At 36.7% G+C, this 22,388-nt stretch overlaps 1 protein-coding gene across 3 annotated transcripts in view; it reads right to left on the reverse strand.

The window, feature by feature from the left end:
• Nucleotides 1–21,628, reverse strand: part of LOC110027909 (uncharacterized protein At1g04910-like) — a 103,876-nt gene extending 82,248 nt beyond the window's left edge. For all 3 annotated transcript variants that reach the window (XM_020729536.1, XM_020729535.1, XM_020729534.1), the window contains exons 1-2: nt 21,212–21,628; nt 6,594–6,681 (exon numbers count right to left, since the gene is read on the reverse strand). In XM_020729536.1, coding sequence (XP_020585195.1) covers nt 6,594–6,681; nt 21,212–21,448 — 325 coding nt within the window. In that variant the 5' untranslated portion in view covers nt 21,449–21,628. The remainder of the gene's footprint in view (nt 1–6,593; nt 6,682–21,211) is intronic.
• Between the last annotated feature and the right edge of the window lie 760 nt (nt 21,629–22,388).

A 22,388-nucleotide genomic window follows, 5' to 3' on the forward strand; every position in this document is an offset into this window, starting at 1 on the left:
CTTTGAGTTGTAAGTCTCATTTTTTCTACAATCTGTGTCGATGTCACTTTCTTACTGGTCCTGCTGTCGATGATGAAACTGCATGCATTTATGTTTATTATGCAGTAGGTGTAGAATATGTTCTAGCAAAGCCACTGCGGATCCCTCGTGTCCTCGGTTTGCAGAATCCGTCGAATCACGAGCGCTTCTCCTTCGTCTGGTGGGTTTTGATACTCCTCACCCTGTTCCTCAGTTTTCTCCTTGTCACTCATCTCTTCCATGGCGCCTTGATTGGTGAGAGTGACTACCTTGCTCGTGAGATAATTGGGGGCTATTTGGTTGTAACTGTGGAATCGGTAACACTTCCTGGCAAGTACAGTGTTGGAGAGCTATTATTTTCCTATTTCTTCCCGCTTTGATCCGAAGTGTCATTCCCTAGTTCAGCCTTTCCTGTGTCTCCCGAGATTCCCTTGTCGGTCATGGTAACTGTAGATGACTGCCTGCCTGAAGATTAGTGCCTGGAGAATGATTATTGTCTGCTCTACTTCTGTTCTCTTTCCACATTTAAGGCTAATGTCTGAACATCTCCCAGCGTCCAGTAAAATTGCAGTTGCACCACATTGATAATGGCATTCTTTAGTTCCCCAAGATATCGGGCTAATATACGTTTAGGCTCTATCAGTTTGCACTTTAGCTATAAGTGATTGAATTAGGATGTGAATTCCTTCACTAAAAGATCACGTTGTTGTGAGTTGTGGAGTTTTAAAAACATGTCCTGGTAATATTACGGCGAGAGATATTTTTACCTTCTTCATCTTCTCTCATTTAGTTATCTTCTCACTATCTTCTCTTCTCCTCTGCCATTGTATATTTTCTAACTAAAAGGAAGCATTCTTCTTTAGTTTGATGGCAGCTAGCTTAACTCGCTTATCCTCTGGTACATCTTATACTCGAAAATACGTTCAACTTATTGTAGCAAGTCAATAAACTCATCATGGTTCATACTCTCTTAAAATTCAAGGAGGTTCAACTTGATACGAAAGTCCCGCTAACTCCAATATGTGACCTCTTCTCTTCAACTCCTTTGATATTTGATACCAAAATGACGTGGTCAATATTTCTTGTCATTGTGATCTTCCTTGTGAAACGAATTCAAATCCTCGTCCATATCTTCCCCTCGACTCTCTTCCTAACGGTTTAAGGTAATCTCTCCCTGGTTCCCGTCATTCAACTCTGCTAGTCTCCGTTGCAGAATATGGATTTCAAGTTGAATCTCTTCCCGGATCGAGTCTCGTGTATCTCTTCAAGGTTGCATGGTTAGTGTTGGGAATCGGAAAGAAAAAAATTTGATAGAGGTCGATTGGGTAAAGGCAGATGCTAGGAAACCTTAAGATGAGACTAGGGTTGAGATAGCTCTGATACCAAAAGACACCAGAACTAATAGAAAAAACAGTGAAAACACATATATCAAACTTTCACTAATATTAAAATAAGGCTACAACATGACACAAACGGGTGGTTTGGGGTGGCGGGAAGATGCTAGTGAGGGATTTGAGTGGTCGATGACTAAAGGGAGTGGAAAAGAAGGGTTAAGGAAGATGGAAAGTGAAGAAACATCACCACCTCGAAGGAGGATACAGCCGGAGCACCACCACCTCCTCGGATACAGCCCTACAAAAGGGAGAGGAATCCACACAGAAAATTTGAAAAAGAACATGCAGCAAAAATTGACTCCTATACACAAAGGATAGCAATTTATAGTCTCACTAGACAAAGGAAACTTCTACACAAAAGGAAGAGGTAAGACGAAACTAGAAAATACTTCCTAAGTGAAGACGGGAGTGACAGACTCACGCAACAACTCTCGGATCGCAAAGGTTTGTGATCCCGCCCTCCTGCCATCATGCATCCTTCTGCACACATGAGAGATCACGATCTGCCCCGCTTCCGCTCCGCTCCCGCCCACGCAAAGCTTCGCAGTGGCCCACGCCGGATCATAGCGCACTATGTCACCACACCTCCTAACCAGTTGGTTCCTCCTTCGGTCGTCTACAACAGGTTGTCCCACCTTCCAAGGGCCTTCCAGCAACTCATCCACTTCCACACCCATAGCAGCCACCGAGCCCCTCTAGCCCCTTCCAACATGCCTCCAGCTACCATCCCTCTCTGTCACACCGGATCCGCCGCCATACAGGATTGTTTCTATCTCGTGCTTAGTCAAATTTTGCATTTGTTATTTCAATTAACACTCATGAGTTATTTCGATGGTCGTTTATGTGTTATTTCATTTATTGCTTAAGAGCTATTGTTTGTGAAGAGCTGACATTGTACTCATTTTAAAATTCAGCAATAAAATTTGTCACGTCTGAGTCGTGATTTGGGTTAACAATGTGTCGCATCATCCATAGCATGAGATGCATTGAACCCGGTTTCTTGAAAGCACTAAAAGCTTTTGAAATGCTAGTAAATGAGAAGTAATTAGCACCAAAAATAAAAGCTAGCAAGGAAGTGAAGAGAGGAACCACCAAGAAGAAATAAACTCTAATAGGAAAACAAAAACCAAAGAACGGAGACGAAATGATTATGAAAAATAGTGAGGAAAATCAAACAATCATGCTTAGTTATTGTGGCAGATGCCAAATCAAACTATTATATTTGAAGTTTGATTTTATTATAAAAAGGTATTTTATTATAAAAATGTACCAAGGGCATGACGCTAAGACACTACACGTGCACTTTGCTGCAAACTTACACTTCACATGCAAGCAATGAATAAGATTACTGCATGGCGTCATTTCACCTCAAAAGCATGCATTAAAATATGTTTTTAAAGACACTTACTATATCTACCATAGATTTGAGCCTAACTCAATCCCTAAAATACACAAATTTCTCTTAATTGGGGTTCTCATCTTTCTCTTACATTTGTTTCCGCTCGTAATAAGTTCACAATCTTCTTTACTTGGTGTGTGCGCTTTCTCCCCTTTTGGCTATTTTTATTTTATATTGGACTTTTGTCAGGCAACTCAACATGTGACCTGGGAAAAGATAAGTCGGTGAGCATATTAACCATTTGATTTAGATGATTGTTTTTCAACAAAATCACTCAATAGATGAGAAATATATAATTCCATTGTATGATCAGATGATCTTTTAATTGATGTAAAATTCAAATAAAAAAATTTCAAAAAAATCTCACGAGTACTTTCAGCTACCCTGAATTGCTCCTCATCCCAATGCAATGTTGGAGAGCATGAATTTAATTACACTTCTACAGATAAGAAATAATCCTTCTTTATTTATATTTGTACTTCAAAAAGGGCAAAAGAAAAAATCTTTAAATAAATACCATCATGGCAGCTTTTCTATTCATCTCTTCCCTAAAGACTTATTTATCCCTCTTCCATTTAATGCGCCAATTTGTTAACATCTAAACCAAATTTATAAAGGGATGGCCTGGAGCAATGGACAGTTTGCCACCATTGTAATCTAGAAATCATGCATTCAAGTTACAAAAATAGTTTCTATATAAATACATCCTTTGTTTGACAGAATTTTCTAATTAGAGGAGAGAAGTAAGATTTCTATTCAACCATTTTACTGCAATGAACATTTAGTGAGATACCTACGAAACAAGTGAAAAAACTTGAGCATTGAAAATTTTTTTACAAAATAAATAGCTTAAAATTAGTAAAACAAAGATTTAATTTATGAAATGCAATATTAAAAATTAATGGTCAATAATATTACAAGTAAAATTATGCATAAGTATAATAAGTTGAAGCAAATTACATCTATTATAAAAAAATAATAATGATATAGATGAAAGACAATAAAAATCATTTGGTGTTTTATTATTATTATTATTATTAAAAGGATCATTTGGTTTATTAGTTACTATCACTATGCTTGGTTGAAGATGTTTGATATCGGAACTAGTTCAGAAATCAGCAGAAATGGAAGCAAACTTTATTAATCAATGGTTAGGGTTACAAACAAGATTCAATTGAAAAAAGTTGCAACAAACACTAATCTCAGTTAGGGCCAAATAAGAAGGTACGAGGCGACAATGGTACCTACAAGGGGATTGTAGTAGTGTAGGAGAGGGAACTATGAGAAGAATAAGAGATTGCGGTAGTGGTTAGAGAAGGTGAAGGAAGTGTAGGCTGGAGGGCTGGGCAGCAGAGGAAAACAGCTAGGGGAAGGCGCAGGTTGACTGGCAGCACGGTTCGGAAGGCTGGGAGAGTGCAGGTGGATTGGAAGGTTGGGCAGCAGGTTCTGGAAGGCTGGACAGCATGTTTGCAAGGCTGGAAAGCAAGTTTGTAGTAGTAGAGGTGGGGGGATGGCCGGCGGCTAGCGGAAGTGTAGGAGATGGGTTAGGGAAGATGATAGGGGAGGATACGACACGACCACAGAGAAGGATACAGCTGAAGCACCACCTGTCGTCCGATATAGCACTAGCTGGGAGAGGAGAAGACTCCAAGAGAAACTCTAAAACAACAAAAAGCAAAAGCTGAATCTTAATTTCCAGAAAGCAGAAATTAAAGACTCCCATAAGGAAAGAAACCAGAAAGGCAGGACAGAAAAAAGAAAGAAAGGGGGAAGAGCCGGCGGCAGCGCCACCCCTCCCAAATTGCTGCTCGGTCCCGTTGAGACCTGGAACGGGGCATTAGATGCCCTGTTCCCTCCCCCTGCCAGCCGATTCAGCTGACTGGCTCCCTAGCTCCGCATCATTGTTATATGAAAGCAACAGCTGGCTCCCCTGCTCTGCATCATTGTTATAAGAAAGCAAATGTAGGTAGTTGTTGTGAGTACAGTGCTAGAGTTATTCAGCTGCACCAGTGGTGCAGAAAATTTCTTCTTTGAGAAAAACGGCATGAAGCTGTTTTATAAAACCGCTCATGGATTTTTCAGCGTTATAACGGAACGTAATATTTTATCATAAAATAATTTCTTAGATTAATTTTGGTGAAAAAATAAGAAATTCATCCAATAATTACAAATATAATAGCACTTTTAAAGTATGGTGATCCGCAGCAAAGGGCTGTTGTTGGCATAGGAAGACAGTGGTCAGTCGATCGAGAAATATCCATATAAATCAATTGGTCAGCGCAGGAAAATGAAGCTCTACGAATTGCCATGACAACCTCCAAACCATACTCACAAAAGAATAAAGAATGGTGCGATGATAGCTGTACAAGCCCTGCTCATTATTGCAGAGGATGTTTTTTTTTTCTTTCCTTTTTTTTTTTTATTTTCCCAATGTGATCTTAACAAGAACTTTCTGCCAGTTGATTCAAAATAACTGTCGAAAACCATCCTCTCAATACAATTATGTGAGTTTCTTTCAACAAAGAAACGAAAATATTATCATCCGAACACCTATCTGTTGTTTGGAGGAAGCCTTGCATAAAGCAAAACAGAAAGGATATCAACCAAGTAGAGTACGATAAACCTTATAATACTATAATTAGGTCCACTACGTAAGAGAATTAGGGTTAAGTACTGAAAAACTGTTAATCATTTAATAGAAAAAATAAGAATGTTAAGATAGATATGATACAAAATAATTAGGGGGTATATTAAAAGGAAAGAATTGGATGATATCTATTGAGGATAATATAGGGGAAACAAAACTTGGTTAGTTTACATATGCACTACTACAATAACAAGAAGCCTTTTATCCCACTAAATTAGTTCGGCCACATGAACCCTTTTTCTCCATTGGGTAGAAAATATACCCATGTAGGGTAGATAAAATTAGTTTTGGAGGATTACAAAAGAAAAGAATAGACACCAATGATATAAGGATATAAATTGTTTGAAATGATTTAAGAAGAATAGGTTTTAACACATTAACCAACAATCAATGACAAATGTAAAATGAAAATTCATATAAGTCAACTTTAAATAGTTGGGATATGGTGGACGATGATGATGATGATACATGTTCTTCAGAATTTCATAACAAATAATATGATGAAATAACATAGAAGAATAATTTAATAAATCTAGTAAACAAAACAAAATAGTGGAGAAAGATACCATTGGTGGGAAAATCCTTCAAATGACAAGCAACTCCAAAAATGATAATCATAGATACTAAGAGAAAGCTTAATGTTGAACATGATTTACATAATTGAATAACAGTTTATTTCAAGCAGAAATATCCAAAACATTAAACACTTGTCTACTAAATAGTATGATCGTCATGCTTAAAGTAACTCCAGTAAAGGGGCCTTACAAGAAATGACGGGTATCTTAAGCTGAAAAAGCAAGTCCATCCAGGATTACCATTGATTTTTTTACAATATCCAAAAAAATTGCTATAAAGAAAATAATCCAACCCATGGCTAAGCATCTACTAAATTCTTGTATAAAGTATGCATTATGGTAATAAATAAGGCCGACATTAAAGTTCTTCTGAACAGTACATAAAAGATGATTACGGTTTAAAAAAGAAAAGGCAACTCATGACAATAGAAACTTGAAAATAACACACCAACATGAAATTATAAGCATGATATACCAGAGAAAGACAATATAAGTGACATAAAATGTGTAGAATGGAATTATTTGGAGGCAAACCAGATGATATGGACTAAAACACTTACGTCCAAACTTTGGGCTTCTATCACTGCAGCCATAGTAAAGTTTCGCAAAGTCTGATTTCCAAATATCAATGTCGTAATGAGTGGCACCCTACAAATAAAGTCAAATCAGTAATATACAACAGCAATAATATTCAAAAAAACAAGGTAATAAACAATTTGTTCATATCAAAATAAAAAATCTGTTCAAAACAGAATTCTGCCATAATGAAATGTCATTGTTTCCTTATCGATGTAACATAAACGAAAAAACCAAGAGCTGTTCACTCATGTTTCTATCAAGCGATTCCAGAATTTAGAGAAATAATCTGAAAGAAAGTTCTTCTATGAGCATTGTTAGGACAGTGAGCAATAAGCCACTAAATTTGTGCACCTTTCCCAGTATTGTATTTGAACCAAATGATGCTGTAACTTCACATAGTATGACAATTCTGTGCATAACAATATCTATCATATATAAATTTGTTTATATTTTTATAAATTTATATATGTTATGGAAAATACTAAGTAAGAAGCTTGTTTATTAGGTAACCTAACAAGAGGAAATTTAATTTCAGATCTTTTCTATTAGGTGTATTCCTAATCTTTAGATAGAGGAATGTCTATAAGTATGTAACATATGACTTCAATTGGGGGCATTTAAGCAACGCACACCTCCTTTGTTCAGCATCATTCTTCGCACACAAGTGCGGCCTTGACGTCTTTGATCATTGTCTCGATCGTCATCAACCTGCACTGTGTCGTTCGTCAAAGCCTCCTCTTCAATCGTCTGCAACTTGTTCTTCATCGCCGGCTTCATTTGTGACTTATTCATCATCGTCAGCTTCATCTGTGACTTCCACTTTGATTGTTGTTCAAAGAGCACTTTCTACATCGTCTACTTTCTTTGGCTTCGGCTTTGGGCACGACGTATGAGTCGAACCACTTCTGCGACTACTTCGTTTGCAACATCCGCACCTGCTTGGTGTGTGAAGGTGTATTCAGCTTCATTTGCATCATCATGCATTTCGTCTTCGTCTTTTGTCGTCACCAGCACTCATCTACATTGATATGGGTCAAGGGGATGTGGACATCGATGAACCTTAATATGCTCTGAGTCGATCTATCTGCTTCAATCTGAATCATTTTCTTAGGTCGGTTTGTTCAACTGCTACTTTCGGTTGCTTCGTTCATTTAGTTTGTTGTGCTCAGCCGATCCAATTTTTTTTCATCTGAACAGTTGTGGGTGGATTGTCTGTGGACGAGTTTTTTATCTCATGATCGTAATTTCGCCTCATCCTTTGGTACAAAATGGCATCATTTATGATTGGTGAACAAAAATATCTTCTGGCAAATTTAATTTCGGAAGTGGTTAAGATTACGGATGAATAGTTAAATGTCATCGATTATTTTTATTAGGAAAAATTGTGAGACTCCACTTAAGAAGTATCTCCCAAAAAAGTTACCTCATTGATAATCCCTTAGCTGAGATAGAGCTGAATTACTCTAAGTGGATTAGAGTTGATGCACAGCTCTTAATACAAATATTGAACACCATCAAACCAGATCAATCTGGGCATATCACTCATCATGACTATTTAAAGATGAGATGGAGAAATTGGCATTTGTGTTTTAAGGAAGAGAATATTTCTGGAATCTTTTATTTATGCAAAGAATTCTATCGACCTAAACAACAGGATCAATCATTGAACACTTATCACATGCACTTTAAAAATGTTTATGAAGAATTGAATGTTTTATTGCCCTTCAGTACTTGTATTCAAATTTAGCGGACTCAAAAAGAATAAATGACTATTATGAGTTTTCCAGCTGGCCTCAACTCTCAATATGAAGGGGAATCTCAAATCTTATCTTATCCAACTGCGCACAATTATGAGTTCTCAGGCCTCCTCCATACAACAACCTAGTGTTTCGCTAGTCTGGAAAACTACAGACATCAATAAACCTCAGTCTCAAGAAAATTACATAAGTAGAACTTCAAATTTTAGAAATTAAGGTAGTGTTTTATTACTGCATTAAACTAGTCATATGAAGATGTGTAAGAAATTGTTGAAAAATAACCATAAGGGTTCTACAGTTAGCTCGCATAGTTACTAATAATGAGTCTCCACAGAGTCAGACTCTCTCGATCTCCGCAGAAGAATATGCTAAGTTCATCAAATTCCAGTAAGCATCCTAGAAATCCCCATCTATCATTGTCTTTGTTGAGTCAGGTAACAATGATACTTGCATTCTTTTCTCTTCCACATAATCGGTCACTGATTTTGGTGTATTAAATCACATAATAGGAAATCCAAAACTCTCTACTTTTCATAAGCACCTTTCTTGAGTCACCTTAGCAAAGGATCTACCTCTAATATTTTTGGTCCTAGCACCATCAATGTTACACCCATATTGCCTCTGATTTTTGTTCTAAGTTTACTTTAATTCGCTTTTAATCTTGTCTTTGACAGCAAAATCAAACCTGAATATTGTATCTTATTCTTTCCCGACCATTGTCTATTTCAAGACCTTGGTAAAAGTCGAGAATTGAAGGGGCCATATATTGTGGATAAGAAAATACTTCAACCCGTAGCAGATTCTAACACCTTATCTCCTTTTGAGATACATTGTCAATTAGGACATCTATCACTATCAACGCTGAAAATATTGTGTCCTCAGTTTCAACAATTATCTTTGAAGTGTAAGCCATGTCAATTTGCCAAACACTATCGTTTGTCTTTTGGTCTTATAATTAATTAAAGAGTCGATCATAGTTTTGAGTGGGTTCATTTTGATACATGAGAACCTCGTCTTGTTTTATCGAATGGATTTTGGTACTGTCACTTTTGTGGGTGATTTTTTCTTGTATAACTTGGCATTATATTATGAGATCTCATTTTGAATTATTCTCACACTTTCAATCATTTTGTGTTGAAATTAAAACTCAATTCGATGTTTCAGTATATGATTTTGAGAAGTCATAATGCAAAAGAATATTTATGCACCTTTACAGACATATAAAATAAAATGGGATGCTTCACCAATCCTATGTAAATACTCCATCTCAAAATTAAGTAACTGAAAGACAAAATAGACATTTCTTGGGATGGTCGGGGCTTTTTTGTTTCAAACAAATATGCCTAAACAGTTAAGGGTAGTCTCTACAGCATGTTTTGATCAATCAAATGTCTTTGTCTATCCTACAGAACCCTACCAAATTTTATTTTCCGATAATTCTCTCTTTCCTATTGTACCAAGCATATTTGGTTGTACTTGCTTTGTTCATGATACCCATCAACAAGTGTCCAAACTTGACCTTAAGTAACTAAGATGTCTTTCTAGCATACTCTCGTATGCAAAAAGAATATCGATATTTTTCTCCTCCTACACAGGTATATGATATATGTTTATTTCACCTTTCAAAAATAAACCACATTCTTTGGTGACTCATCGGCGTTTAAATCTTCATCAAATTTCAATGAGTTGTTAATGTATCACATAATTAATTCATATTCTACTTTAGCTCCATTTCCAATACTTCAATCCAAACCATCTTTCAAAAATGTTTACTCAAGAAAACCTCGCTCCCCTGATTTTAGTTCGGCATCAATATCATCTTCCTCAGTGAATTCTCCTCCCAATGATCTTGATTTACCTAATGCTTGTCATAGAGGTAAACGTCAATGTGCCTATCTCATTTCCTCTTTTGAACTATAATCATTTATCTTCCACTTTGTGCTCGTTTGTTGCTTCTTGACTTTGTTGAGATTTCAAGATCTCAGCAAGGCCTATCTCACTCTGGGTGGAGGGCAACGATGTTTGATGAGACGAATGTCTTAACAGGAAAATGGAATGCGGGAACTAGTTTAACTACCTTCTGAAAGGAAGATTGTTGGTTGTAAGTCTTTGCATTTATGTTACATTTTGATAGAACTGCAGCTCGTCTCAAAGCTCGATCGTTAGCTAAGGGCTTTGCTCAAACTTATGGAATCGACTACTTAGACAAATTCTCTTCGGTAGCTAAGTTAAATTCAGTTTGCCTACTCTTGTCATTGGTTGCACTGAATAATTAGCTCCCACACCAGCTGAATGTGAAGAATGCTTTTCTGCATGGTTTTTTTCCTTTTGCATTTCTTTTATTTTTCTTTTGGTGAGTTTTGAAGATCTATGATGAGACGTTTGACCTTATTGGTTCTTCTGGATGATCTGTTTATCACTACCAGTTGGGGTCAAATGTTAAATCCCAATGAAGGCAACCAAGTTTCTCTCCTTTTTTCTGGATGATCTGTTTATCACTACCATTTTTTTCTTCTTTTGGATGGTCTTTTTTTGGTGATATGCATATGTAACACACAAATTTGGTATTATGTGGGCTAAAGGCAATCAATAAACTTTTTTTATAAGGTTTATTGTCTGCTTATACTGACAGATTCGTTGGTTTATATAATGAGTACTCTAAGACCTCACAGCTGCATAAAAAAAAAATTAATTACTTATGTTATCAATTTTTACTTGTGTTATGTATACTTGGATGTCTTTTAAAGCATTCAGGAAAAATAAGCTCAAGGATTTTTAGTACCTCCAGAGGATTACACTGCTACTGTGAACTTCAATGTTTCCTACCAACTTAACGTCAGTACTATGGCTACGAGAATAAGTTTTACAAGTGTTTGCAAGTGTCCACGGCGAATCACGGAAAATTGACTTTTTTAAAATGGGCAGATAGGCTAGAAGATTTCACCGCTGATAGTGATCGAGCATGGAGAGTATCTCTAGATGACGACTTAGCTCGTGACATACGTCGTCTACATTTAAAAATAATATTATCATATTATTACTTATTATTTTAATAGTATATTTCTTAATTTTAGTAGTCATGATAATCATTGTTAAGTGATGTCTCTATTTTTTTTTTTTAATGTTCTACAATGGATTTCTGCTTCTAAAGTATAAAATATATTAGTATGAAAGTTCTTTTGCAAACAGTATTATTATACAGGGGCAGAACGATCATTTATCCATAAGCAGTTGTAGTACAACTATTTTCAAATTGCAAAAAACAAACAGACAGCCAGTTTATCCGCAACATCTTCTGCGCAGTAGTTTCCTGTAGTAATTGTTGCGCAGCAGTTTATTATTCAGTTGTCCCTACCCCAAACAGACCGTCAATTAGACAACCCGCCTAAAGGTTGGCATATCCCAACATAAAAGAAGCCAAAGCTAATATAATTAAAGAAACTTCCTCGGCATGTTGTGTGGAGTCGCACATCTTATATATAGAGTCAGAAGGTGATCCCCATCAAGCCTAGAACCTACTCTTTCAAGACAATATATTTAGATCTACGGAAACATCGAATTTAAAGTGTGCAAAAAAAGATGAGGTTGCAAAAAATTTAGAAGTTCGTGTTGAGAAATGTGAAAGCCAAACAAGAGGAAAGACTTTGGCTCACAAAATTCTCAAACAAAGATATTCTAGTCAACCCTAAGGAGAGATGTAAAAGCTTTTTCCAAGAATGCATACCATGTTAATATTTGACTCACATACGACTACAACCTTCTCACAGGTAGAAACCTATATACATTACTTAATCATTAGTAGTTTGGAGGATGAACTTGCTTGAGTTGCTTGCACCATTATTGGGCCAACAAAACTTATACTAATGATGGGTTAAAATTTCTCTATATATATTAAGCAAAATACAAGCAAATACAACCAAGGAAATAGTGCACAATTTTTTTTTGCAAGAGAATCTATAGATATGGCCTTCCATTACAATCAAAATTGACAAACAGACCACGATTCTAAAAAAAAAGATCAGGAGATGCTTTGGAGCACATGAAATTTGCCTCAAGTATGCCTCCGTACGCCGTTGGTAGGCTAATAGGCGGATGAAAGCCACCAACAAGCTAATTCCAAATCTACTGAGAAAAATAATTGAAGAAGCCAAAAGGAAAGTGAGTCAAAGCTCTATCGTTTGGAATTTGGGCCCTCAAAACGAATCCATCTTCGGTGACTAGCCAGAACCCTTTTACCTTGTCCCATAGCTTGAAGAAAACAAAGGCTTGAAAATAGTAATGGATTTACTAGGATAATAATTGGCCAAAACCTTAATAAAACAAAAGGAAATTAAGATTAAAAATGCAAAATACTACATTTCCAAGATCGACGAGAGAACGCTCTATGTTGGAGACCTAGTCTTCAGAATGATAGACACAGTAGCTTGGTATTATGTGCTCGGTACATTGGGTTGGACTTAGGAGGGACCTAACTATATCAAAAAAATTGGTTGTCCCGAGACTCTATCAAATACAAACACATTTGGAAAATAATCATGACATATAATAGAAATAAACATGAAGGCTTTTTATTCATAAGAGGGGCAAAAATTCCTCCTTAAATTTTCTATTTTTTGTGTAATATCTTGTGAAAATGAAAAAAAATTTTGTCAAGAGCAATATGATATTTGTTAAGAGAATATTTTCAAGTCCAATAAATGTGTAACACGAGGTGGCGAGTCCAACTAAGTAGCTTGTCATCCATTGGTTACATTCAAGAATCTCTCCATTTGCCTAAATACTTGATAACTCGTCCTATCTCAACAAGTTTAATAAAATTGAGGTCAAGAAAAGTATAGCACATCTCAAGTTGAAATTTAATCTTGGCATGCGCGCCAAAGTTCAAGATCGGTAGGCCTCAAACATAGGCTACACTTGAGATCAAAATAATATTGGCTTAAGGTTACGTCTAAAAGTTATAGATTACTCCATACAACAGAGCTAAAACACCCAAGTAGACTGACATTCTTTCTTTACCAAGTCACACTTTCTCATCTAACTTGAGTTTTCTTCTAAAAAAAAAAGATATCCAAAACACTCTTTCCAGCAAAAACAATCATAGCAAAGAGCAATAACAAATGATAACAATAATAATAATTATATACAAATTAAAAAAAGAAGGGTTCCTCAAAAATAAGTTGGAGACTCTCTCACACTAAATATATCGAGTCACTTATATCAACTTGTCATACCTCAAGCATAATGCCTCAATTCTCATAAAGTATTAAATAGTTTAGCATTAGAATCAGACTCCCCACTTTATAATCCAAATTTGTATGAGTAACATACAAGTTCATTCTATTTAACAAGACTAGATAGGTAACCTTTGCAAAAGCAAAGACAAGAAAGAATCATCCCTGACAATGACTCGCAACAAAATAAATGAGAAAATAAATAAGACTTGAGATGAACAATCTACTCATACATCATTCAGAGCACTCATCAAACAAAGCATGAGTCCTTTCTTCTAGAGAGAAATTAACTACCCATGAGTCATGCATAACACTTGCAAATCCAAACATCCAAAATTCATATAAAATGTGGTCCTTCACTTAATAGCCTACAGGATTAGTTGACTCGGAAAAAATTAAAAATAGAAGACAAAAAGCAAGTATATGCAAAAAAAGAACTATTTTTTCATTCATATGCTTTACACATACAATATTTTCTCTATGTGAGCACAAAAAGAAAGAAAGGAGAGCACATGAAGGGAGGGTCTCACTCGCTTTATCGAACTCACCTTATGATGATTCATCGGTAATTGATTGATAAAAGTAGTATGGTACTTACCAGGGAGCTCCATGGAGGCATCCAACTCCTCGATACAATAGTCAAAACTTTGCAATATAATTCTCTACAAGGAACTCCCTAGAGAATTATATTTTATCCAAGCATTTGAACCTTAGTACACTCAGTCTCAATCTTATATTCTTTTATCTGCTCGATGAGTGCTCATTTCCTATTGAAATTATCTTGGAGAAATGCCTGCCTACCATTCAACTCAGCCTTTGCAACCTCTTACTCCTTTTCAAAATATCTCTGAAGATCAAACTCCTCACATAGTGACTTATTCACCAACCTTAATTCTTCCTCCAATTATATCAACGCATCTTTTAATGATGGAAAACCAAAGTAAAGCTCATCTACCAGCTCATTGCCTAAGCACTCATTGCAACAAAAATGAGATACTTATAGAGAAAAAGCATCAAGATCTTCCTAGCGGTAAAACGAGTAAATGGCATAGATCAACTTGTGAGCTCCTTACAAGACTCGTCCCTGAAAATATTTACCTCCTATTCGACCTCGCAAGTGGAGGGCCACTTGACTCCAGATTTTCTAGACTTTCCACATGGCAAAAAGATTGAGGAATTTCCCTTCCTAGCATCTTCATAGAGGTAGAATGAGTAAATGGCATAACCAACTTGAGGGCTCCCGGTGAGACTAGTTCCCGAGAATATTTATCTCATATTTGACCAAGTGAGTGGAAGGCCACTTAACTCGTCGGGTTTTCTTAACTTCCCTCATAAGCAAAAAGATAGAGCTATTTCCCTTCCCAGCATCTTCTTGTGGTCCCAATGAGAAAATTAAGCAAATTTGAAGCGAGAATAATAGAAAGGGTAAAAGTGTCGGCAAATGGGAGTTACTGACGAGCTTCCCACTCTGCGAAAGGGTGACACACCACAATTACTATGTCTAAAGGACGAGCTTCCCACTCAGCTTCCCACTCTTCATGAATTCTACACCCCCCTCCCCTGTGTTAGAGGGGCAATTAGATCCACTGTGGGCACATTCGGTCACAAAAATACTCTTCTTCACCGTTCCATTCCTTGATGTCAATGATGTTATCCCAAGAAAGCTCAATACCTCTAAGTCATCTAAAAGAGCATAAACATTAAACTCGTGTGAATAGAGAACATCCATCGACATTTATAAAGCAATTCCAAAAGAGTAAAGAGTTAAGAAATAAAGTTGCATGCATACAAGACTTGCTAAAGAAATTCTTTACTAGCATCCAAGGTAATAAATAATTTGAGATGAAACACCAATACTATCAGTCAAAAAGTGTTAAGAAAACTACTGCAAAAGTGTCTCCATTTAATTTCATGTGGAATAGGTTCATAGGATTTGAGAAAACCAAAAAAAAAAATTAACACAGAAACACAATCAAAGCAACCAAAAAAACACATGGGAATTTTACGGGTAAAAACCATAGAAAGAAAAAAAAATCACTGAGTCATACCACCACTAATTCTACTATCTAATTCATAAAGTTTTACAAAAAACTCACACAAGTTTCTTCTTCACACTCACACGGGACATGCACCACAATCTTTCCTCTTAGATCGGACGCAAAAATCAAGTAAATTCACCTCTTCGATAATCCTCGCCTTCACCGGAATGCTTGTCAAAGAATACAGAAGAAAGAAACAATAAAACTCAACAAAAAAGGCTTGAAATCGGAATTAAAAACAGTAATCCCGTCACTAACTGTTATGGGCGCCTAAGCACCGAGCTCATAGGTAGTTAGCGCCTAAACGCCCATAATGGGCGCCTAAACGTCCACAATGGGCGCAAGATTTCCACCTGCTCGGTTTGGGAACGCTCAATGGGCACTTGAGCGCCTATAGCCCGGCGCTAAAATGCAGGGAGTATTGTCAGCGAAAAAGCCAACCTACCTGCTGCTCATGAGTGCCCCAATCAGACTCCACACCTAACAATCTCCCACATTGATACTGATAGCACCGAGCCAAGTCCATTGTACCTGCACCTCCATCTGAATCGCCTTCATAGTCAAGTATTGTGATCAAGTACTGTGGTGTTGCTCATCCCCAGTCCAACATTCATGAAACTCAACTGAAACAAAGCATAACTTCGGTTTCTCAACAGCCACCACATTTGTCAACATATCTGCAGAATTTTCAGTTGTATGTATCTTTTCCTGAAATAACTGTCCATCTTCTAGAAGAGATCGAATGAAATGGTACCTAAGTTGGATGTATTTTGCCCTGACATGATAAACAACATTTTTAGCAAGAATAATTTGTCATTGCAGAGTTTTCCAATCCCCTGCTCCTTGTTCAATTTTGCCATGAAATATTGTACCAAATCATTTCATTGCTAGCATCAGTAATAGCAACATATTCGGACTTCCTAGTTGAAAGTGCAACAATCTTCTGCAATCTGTAAACCCAACTCACTGTTTTGTTCTCCAATATAAAGATGTATCTCGTCATACTTCTATTATCCACATCCCCTGTCAGATCGAAATCTATGAAGCTCTGTAGACTGGTCCCTACATTTTCAAAACAAAGTATCATGTTAAGTGTTCCTCTCAAATGTCTGAGAAACCACTTTATTGTCTCTTAATGATACATGTCTGGATTGTTTATGTACCTATTGATCACTCACTACATATGTAATATATGGTTTGATACAAATTATCACATACATCAAACTTCCAATTGCTGAACCATACAGAGTTCTCTCCATCTATATCTGCTTTGCTTCAGAGTTTAGTGATAGCTCCTTGGATAGTTTGAAGTGACAACCTAAGGAATTGTTAACTGGTTTCGCCTCACTCATGTTGAACCCTTGTGGGATCGTCTCAACATACTCTGCCTAAGAAAACTTCAGTGTTCCTGCAGTCATGTCTCTGTTGATTCTCATCTCAAAGATGTTCCTGGTTGAACCTAAATCATTCATCTCAAACTCACGTGATAATTGTTTCTTTAATTCTCTAATTCTCTCTATATATGCCCCTGCAATTAGCATGTCATCCATATACAAAAGAAACAAAATATAACAATTACTGAAGTGTTTGATGAAGCAACAGCAGACTGTCTGACACTTCATTTACCCATTGTCCGGCAAAAACATGTCAAACCTCTTGTACCACTGTCTCGGGGCCTACTTTAAGCCATAAAGGCTTTTATTCAATTTGCAAATCAAACCTTCCTTATCTAGAACCTTGTAACCTAGTGGTTGCACCATTATAACTCCTCCAAATCTCCATGTAAGAAAATTATTTTTGCATCCGTCTGCTCCAGAAGTAGATCTTCTGCTACCAGACTCAACACAACTCTGACAGTCGTCGTCTTCACCACTAGAAAAAGATCTTTGTGTAATTCACTCCTTCCTACTAGAAAGCCTTCACAACAAGCTTTGTCTTGTAGTGTTTGTTATCATCTGACTTCTCTTTCAGCCTGTAGACCCACTTTCACTTTTGTTATTTGGTAGAATCGTCAAATCCCAAATCTGATTTGCACCAAAGATAGCATTTTTTCATCTATGGCGAGCTCTCACTCCCTTGAATCTTCAACTTGAGTGGCACCCTCAAAATACCTTGATTCACCACTATCAGTTAATAATAAATAGTGCAAAGAAGGAGAATACATTTATATGGGTTGTCTCACTCTGTTGAATCTTCTAACTTCTGTAGCAAGTGACTGAGGAACTTTCAGTGTTTTTTATGGTTGAGCAATTGTTCTTTCTCCATCTTCCTAATCACTGGGATCATCTGTCCCCACATATATGGATTATTCAGAAGTAGCTGACAGACTGTCCTAAGTTCTGACCTTGTCTTTGTACATCTCCATTTTGTTGAAAGTGATGTCTCTGCTTCAGATGAACTTCTGATTCTGATAATCCAAGAACTTGTACTCATACTCATATGAGTCATATCCAATGAAAATGCACTTGATTGATTTTGACTCAAGCATGCTCCTGGACCCTGCATCAACATGTACGTATGCAGAACACTCAAATACTCTTAAATGAGATAGACGTACATTTTTTTTTTCACTCCAGACTTCTTCAGGTAAGCCTTTCTCCAAAGGTAGTAATGGACTACCGTTGATCAGATAAACTGCAGTGTTTACTGCTTCAACCCAAAACTATTTTTGTAAGTCTACATGTAGTCTCATGCTCCTAGCACACTCCGTGATTGTTTTGTTCATGCACTCAGCTACACCATTATATTGCACTGTCTTTGGGACAGTGAACTCATGTCTGACCCCCTTTGCAGCACAGAAATTTTTGAACTTCTAATCACGTTACTAACCTATTATCTGTTTTGAAACACTTCAGCTTGAAGTCTGTCTCATTTTCTGCCACAATCTTTCATTTCTTAAAGACTTCAAATATATCAGATTTTAGCTTTAAGAAATAAACTCATATATTTCTCATGTAATCATCAATAAATGTGACAAAATAGCGAGAACCTCCAATGGACTGAACCGGCGTAAGGTCTCATGCGTCAGTATGCACTAACTCCAATTTATTTGATTTCACCACTGACACATCAACTCCAGTGTAAACAGGATGAAACCTAATATCGTTCGATCCAACACTTCTCATTCCTCCATATGCATAGATTCAGGTTTCTTTGTGATTTCTCGTAGTGGCAAGTAAATTTTTTTTTATAAAGAAAATCCTCCACCTGCATCTTCTAAAATGTGAAGCTCGTCCCATTGAAGTTCTCCACCTAAATTTGACGTCGAAAAAATTGAGAACGGGAAAAAACCACGAAGCCACACCACTAAAAATTCAATTATGTAATTCAGGGAGCTTTATAAATGACTCGCAAGCTTCTTCTTCAAACTCACGAAGAAACTAATAGAACTTGCACCAACAATCTTCTATCTTAAATCTGACGGAACAATTATGTGGAATCACCGAAATTTATCTATTCAACACTCATCACCTTCACCGGGATGCTTGTCAAATAATACAGGATAAAGAAACACCAAAACTCAACAAAAAAGATTGAAATCAGAATTAAAAATTGTAATCTCATCACTAATTGTTTTGGGCGCCCATACTTGGCGCCTGGGCGCTGAGCTCTCAAGTAGCTCGCGCCTAGACGCCAAGCTCTCGGGTAGCCGGCGCCCCAGCGCCAAAAGTGGGCGTCAAAGCACCCATAATGGGCACAAGATTTCCACCTGCTCAGTCTGGGAATGCCCAATTGGCGCTTGAGCGTCCATAGCCCGGCGCCAAGGCACCAGAAGCACTGTCAGTGAGAAAGTCAACCTATTTGCTGCTCATGGGTGCTTCAATAAGACTCCACACCTAACAAAAACTGGCATAATCGACAACGCCTAAAGCAGAAACATCTGCCTTGTCCTTTAAAATAGGATAGGCCTTGTCTACACGGTCCATCCTGCCAGCCTAATCAACATGCATTTCCCCTTCCAATCTCTCACCATATTCTCCAACCCAATCATTTGGAAGTGGACTTAAGAAAACTAAGTGCACTCATCCACGGATATTTTTTTGATAAAAAACTGGCGGAAAACAGTAACACTCCATGGAATCCAAACCAACCCAAATCATAACAAGTTGGGCATAATCTAAGCAGAGATGAGCTCATAATAACTCACAACTTCAACAATCACGAGGCATAGTGTAAATTATAGGTTGAATCAAAATTGGTCTAAATATAACTCGTAATTATTGAAAGAGTTGGGAAACGAACCCACTTTTTGAGGCTACACGATTAAATGCTTATCATTATAACAATAGATTTGGTGCACTACTAGCTAGTAACACGGTAGCAGTCGAGCCCTCGGTGTACTCACCTTTCTAAAATGACTAAAGCATATCTCATCAAGGAAGTTGCCATGAGATGCTAATAGGTGAAAGTAAAGAGATAGTTGCGAGAAGAAAACGAAAAGCATAAAGGGCTTACAGAGAATAGGGATACTTATAAAGGTAAAAATTACAATTTCCAAGGAAAACATCCATCTGTCGTAAATACTTAATATCAGTCAAAACTTGCCTCATTATTGCAGTCTTCATAACTTGATTCATACTCCAAGAATATCAAGGGCAACCAAAATAAATAAAAACAAAAGGATAAAATAATAAAAATAAAAGCAAGCGCATCTTACTCTAAGCACACAAAGACTAGCCAGCATGAAATAAAACATACACAGGGTTGTAAATGAACCAATGCACTTGATCAAACAACTCAGACATTTCCATTGAATGCCTATATCTCACTTCAAACTCTTAATCTGTTTTTAAGTGATTCTCCAGAAATGCAAAAGAAAATCGAAAAATTAAATGTATAAGTAAAATGACTATTTTTAGATGACAATAAAGAACATGTCAGAACAAGAACCACAAGCTTAGTCCAAGAAAGACCCGCCAAACTTAAAGGCACCCACCCATCTCAAAAGGAATAGTCAAGCTCAGTAAGATTCGCCTAACTCAGACACGTTTCTCCTAACCCAGAAGTAATTCACCCAAATGAAAGAAGGAACTTGGCCAAAATTACATACGAAGCCCTAATCACCTTGTCTGTTCAACCAGGCAAACTCGCTTATCCCCTCAATGATCTCACCTATTTTAGCAGCAGAAATCTCTTAAGCACCCCACCAGACAGCTACCCAAGGGTATTATTATGTCCACATGTGTCCAATAGTTTAATCAAAAATCACTTTATTTATTATTCTTGTATGCCTTTTCATGCAGCATCTAAAATTGTATAAATAAATAGTCAAAGGAAGCATATAATGACATCCAAAATTCTTAGATTTGAGCTCTTAGAATAAAATTCTAAGAACTTCTTTTTAGACTTCCTCTCCCGTTCTAGTCTTCGCTTCAATCTCATAAATCTTGTAAGCAGAGTTGAGGTTTTATCCATGAACAGATTTTGATCCAGCAATGTTAATTGAGAAAAGTTAGTGCCATCAAGCTGTTGCCATAAAGGCAAAGATGAATGCGAAAACGTTTAAAATAGAAGAAAACGCAAGCTTAACGAACAGTAAAGCTTGTATGATTGTGCCGTATGTAAAACCTACCCGTCTATACCTCCGGAACTTGGACCACTCAATTTCGGATACAACGTTGCCAGTGAAAAGCGAGATGAGTCCCAGAGCGAAGAGCACCGATCCATATATCAAAGATCGAGGAATCACTCCGTTCTGCAAGATCCAGCTCTGGCGCATCCGCTTTTTAGGCGAAGCCAATCCCAGGTCCGGTGAAGAGACCTTGCTCCACCCCGAGAGGTTTAAGTTCCCATCAATTGCCGTTCCCATAAAGATTAGCAGAATCAGCCCTATATCTTCCCGGCGGAAATAGCAAGCCTCGAAATTTCAAGCTCCAGTGACATCATCAATGTCAACCAGAAGAGAACCGAGGCAGCTTCCTTCGAGGGCCGGATACAACAATGGCGTCTAGCATCGAAGGAAAAGGGGCTGCTTGCCAGCAGGAAGGAATTAGCGCTAGCATTAGTAGGGTTTAGTAAATTCGAATTTATTTAACAAAAATAGACGTAAAATTCGAGCTTTAAATCTTAAATTTTTTAAATTTATGAAATCTATATATATATATATATATATATGTTTGTTGGATTTAATAAATTGATCTATAAATTCTGCCAATAGAGAGCTATAGGAACTGGAAGGAGTTACTTTCAATTTAATCTGCAGAAATATTATCAAAGTAATTTTAATAAATAATTTTATCAAAATAAATTTAAAGTTATTTTAGGGCCCGTTTGAGGCAGCTTATTTGGTGCGGTGGCGTTTTAAAAATGTATCTTGTTTGTTTGTGTAAGCTGCATTTTAACAGTTTATACGTTATCAAAACGTTGAAAACAGCGTTGTGTGGTGGCAACTTGTTGGTTGCGATCTGACTTTTCCAAAAAAATAAAAATTTGTAATAGCCACCTCACCTAGCTTTTCGACAGATTATTTTTAATAAATTTATCAACAGATCATTCAATAAGCTACAGCTGTCCCAAACAGACCCTTAATATGATCTAAACATGTAATGAATATGTGACAAAAATATATGAAATTTTAATATAAATGATATTTTCAATAATTATAAATTTAAATTTTGATATAAAATCATCAAGTTCTAACTACAATTGCATTATAAATAGATAAATATATATATTTATATATATTTAATATTTTTTAAAACTAAAAAAAGAAACAATTCTATAAATATATAAATATAAATATAATTTAT

This window comes from Phalaenopsis equestris, unplaced genomic scaffold (assembly GCF_001263595.1).
Source record: "Phalaenopsis equestris unplaced genomic scaffold, ASM126359v1 Scaffold000468, whole genome shotgun sequence".
Classification (NCBI taxonomy): domain Eukaryota; kingdom Viridiplantae; phylum Streptophyta; class Magnoliopsida; order Asparagales; family Orchidaceae; genus Phalaenopsis; species Phalaenopsis equestris.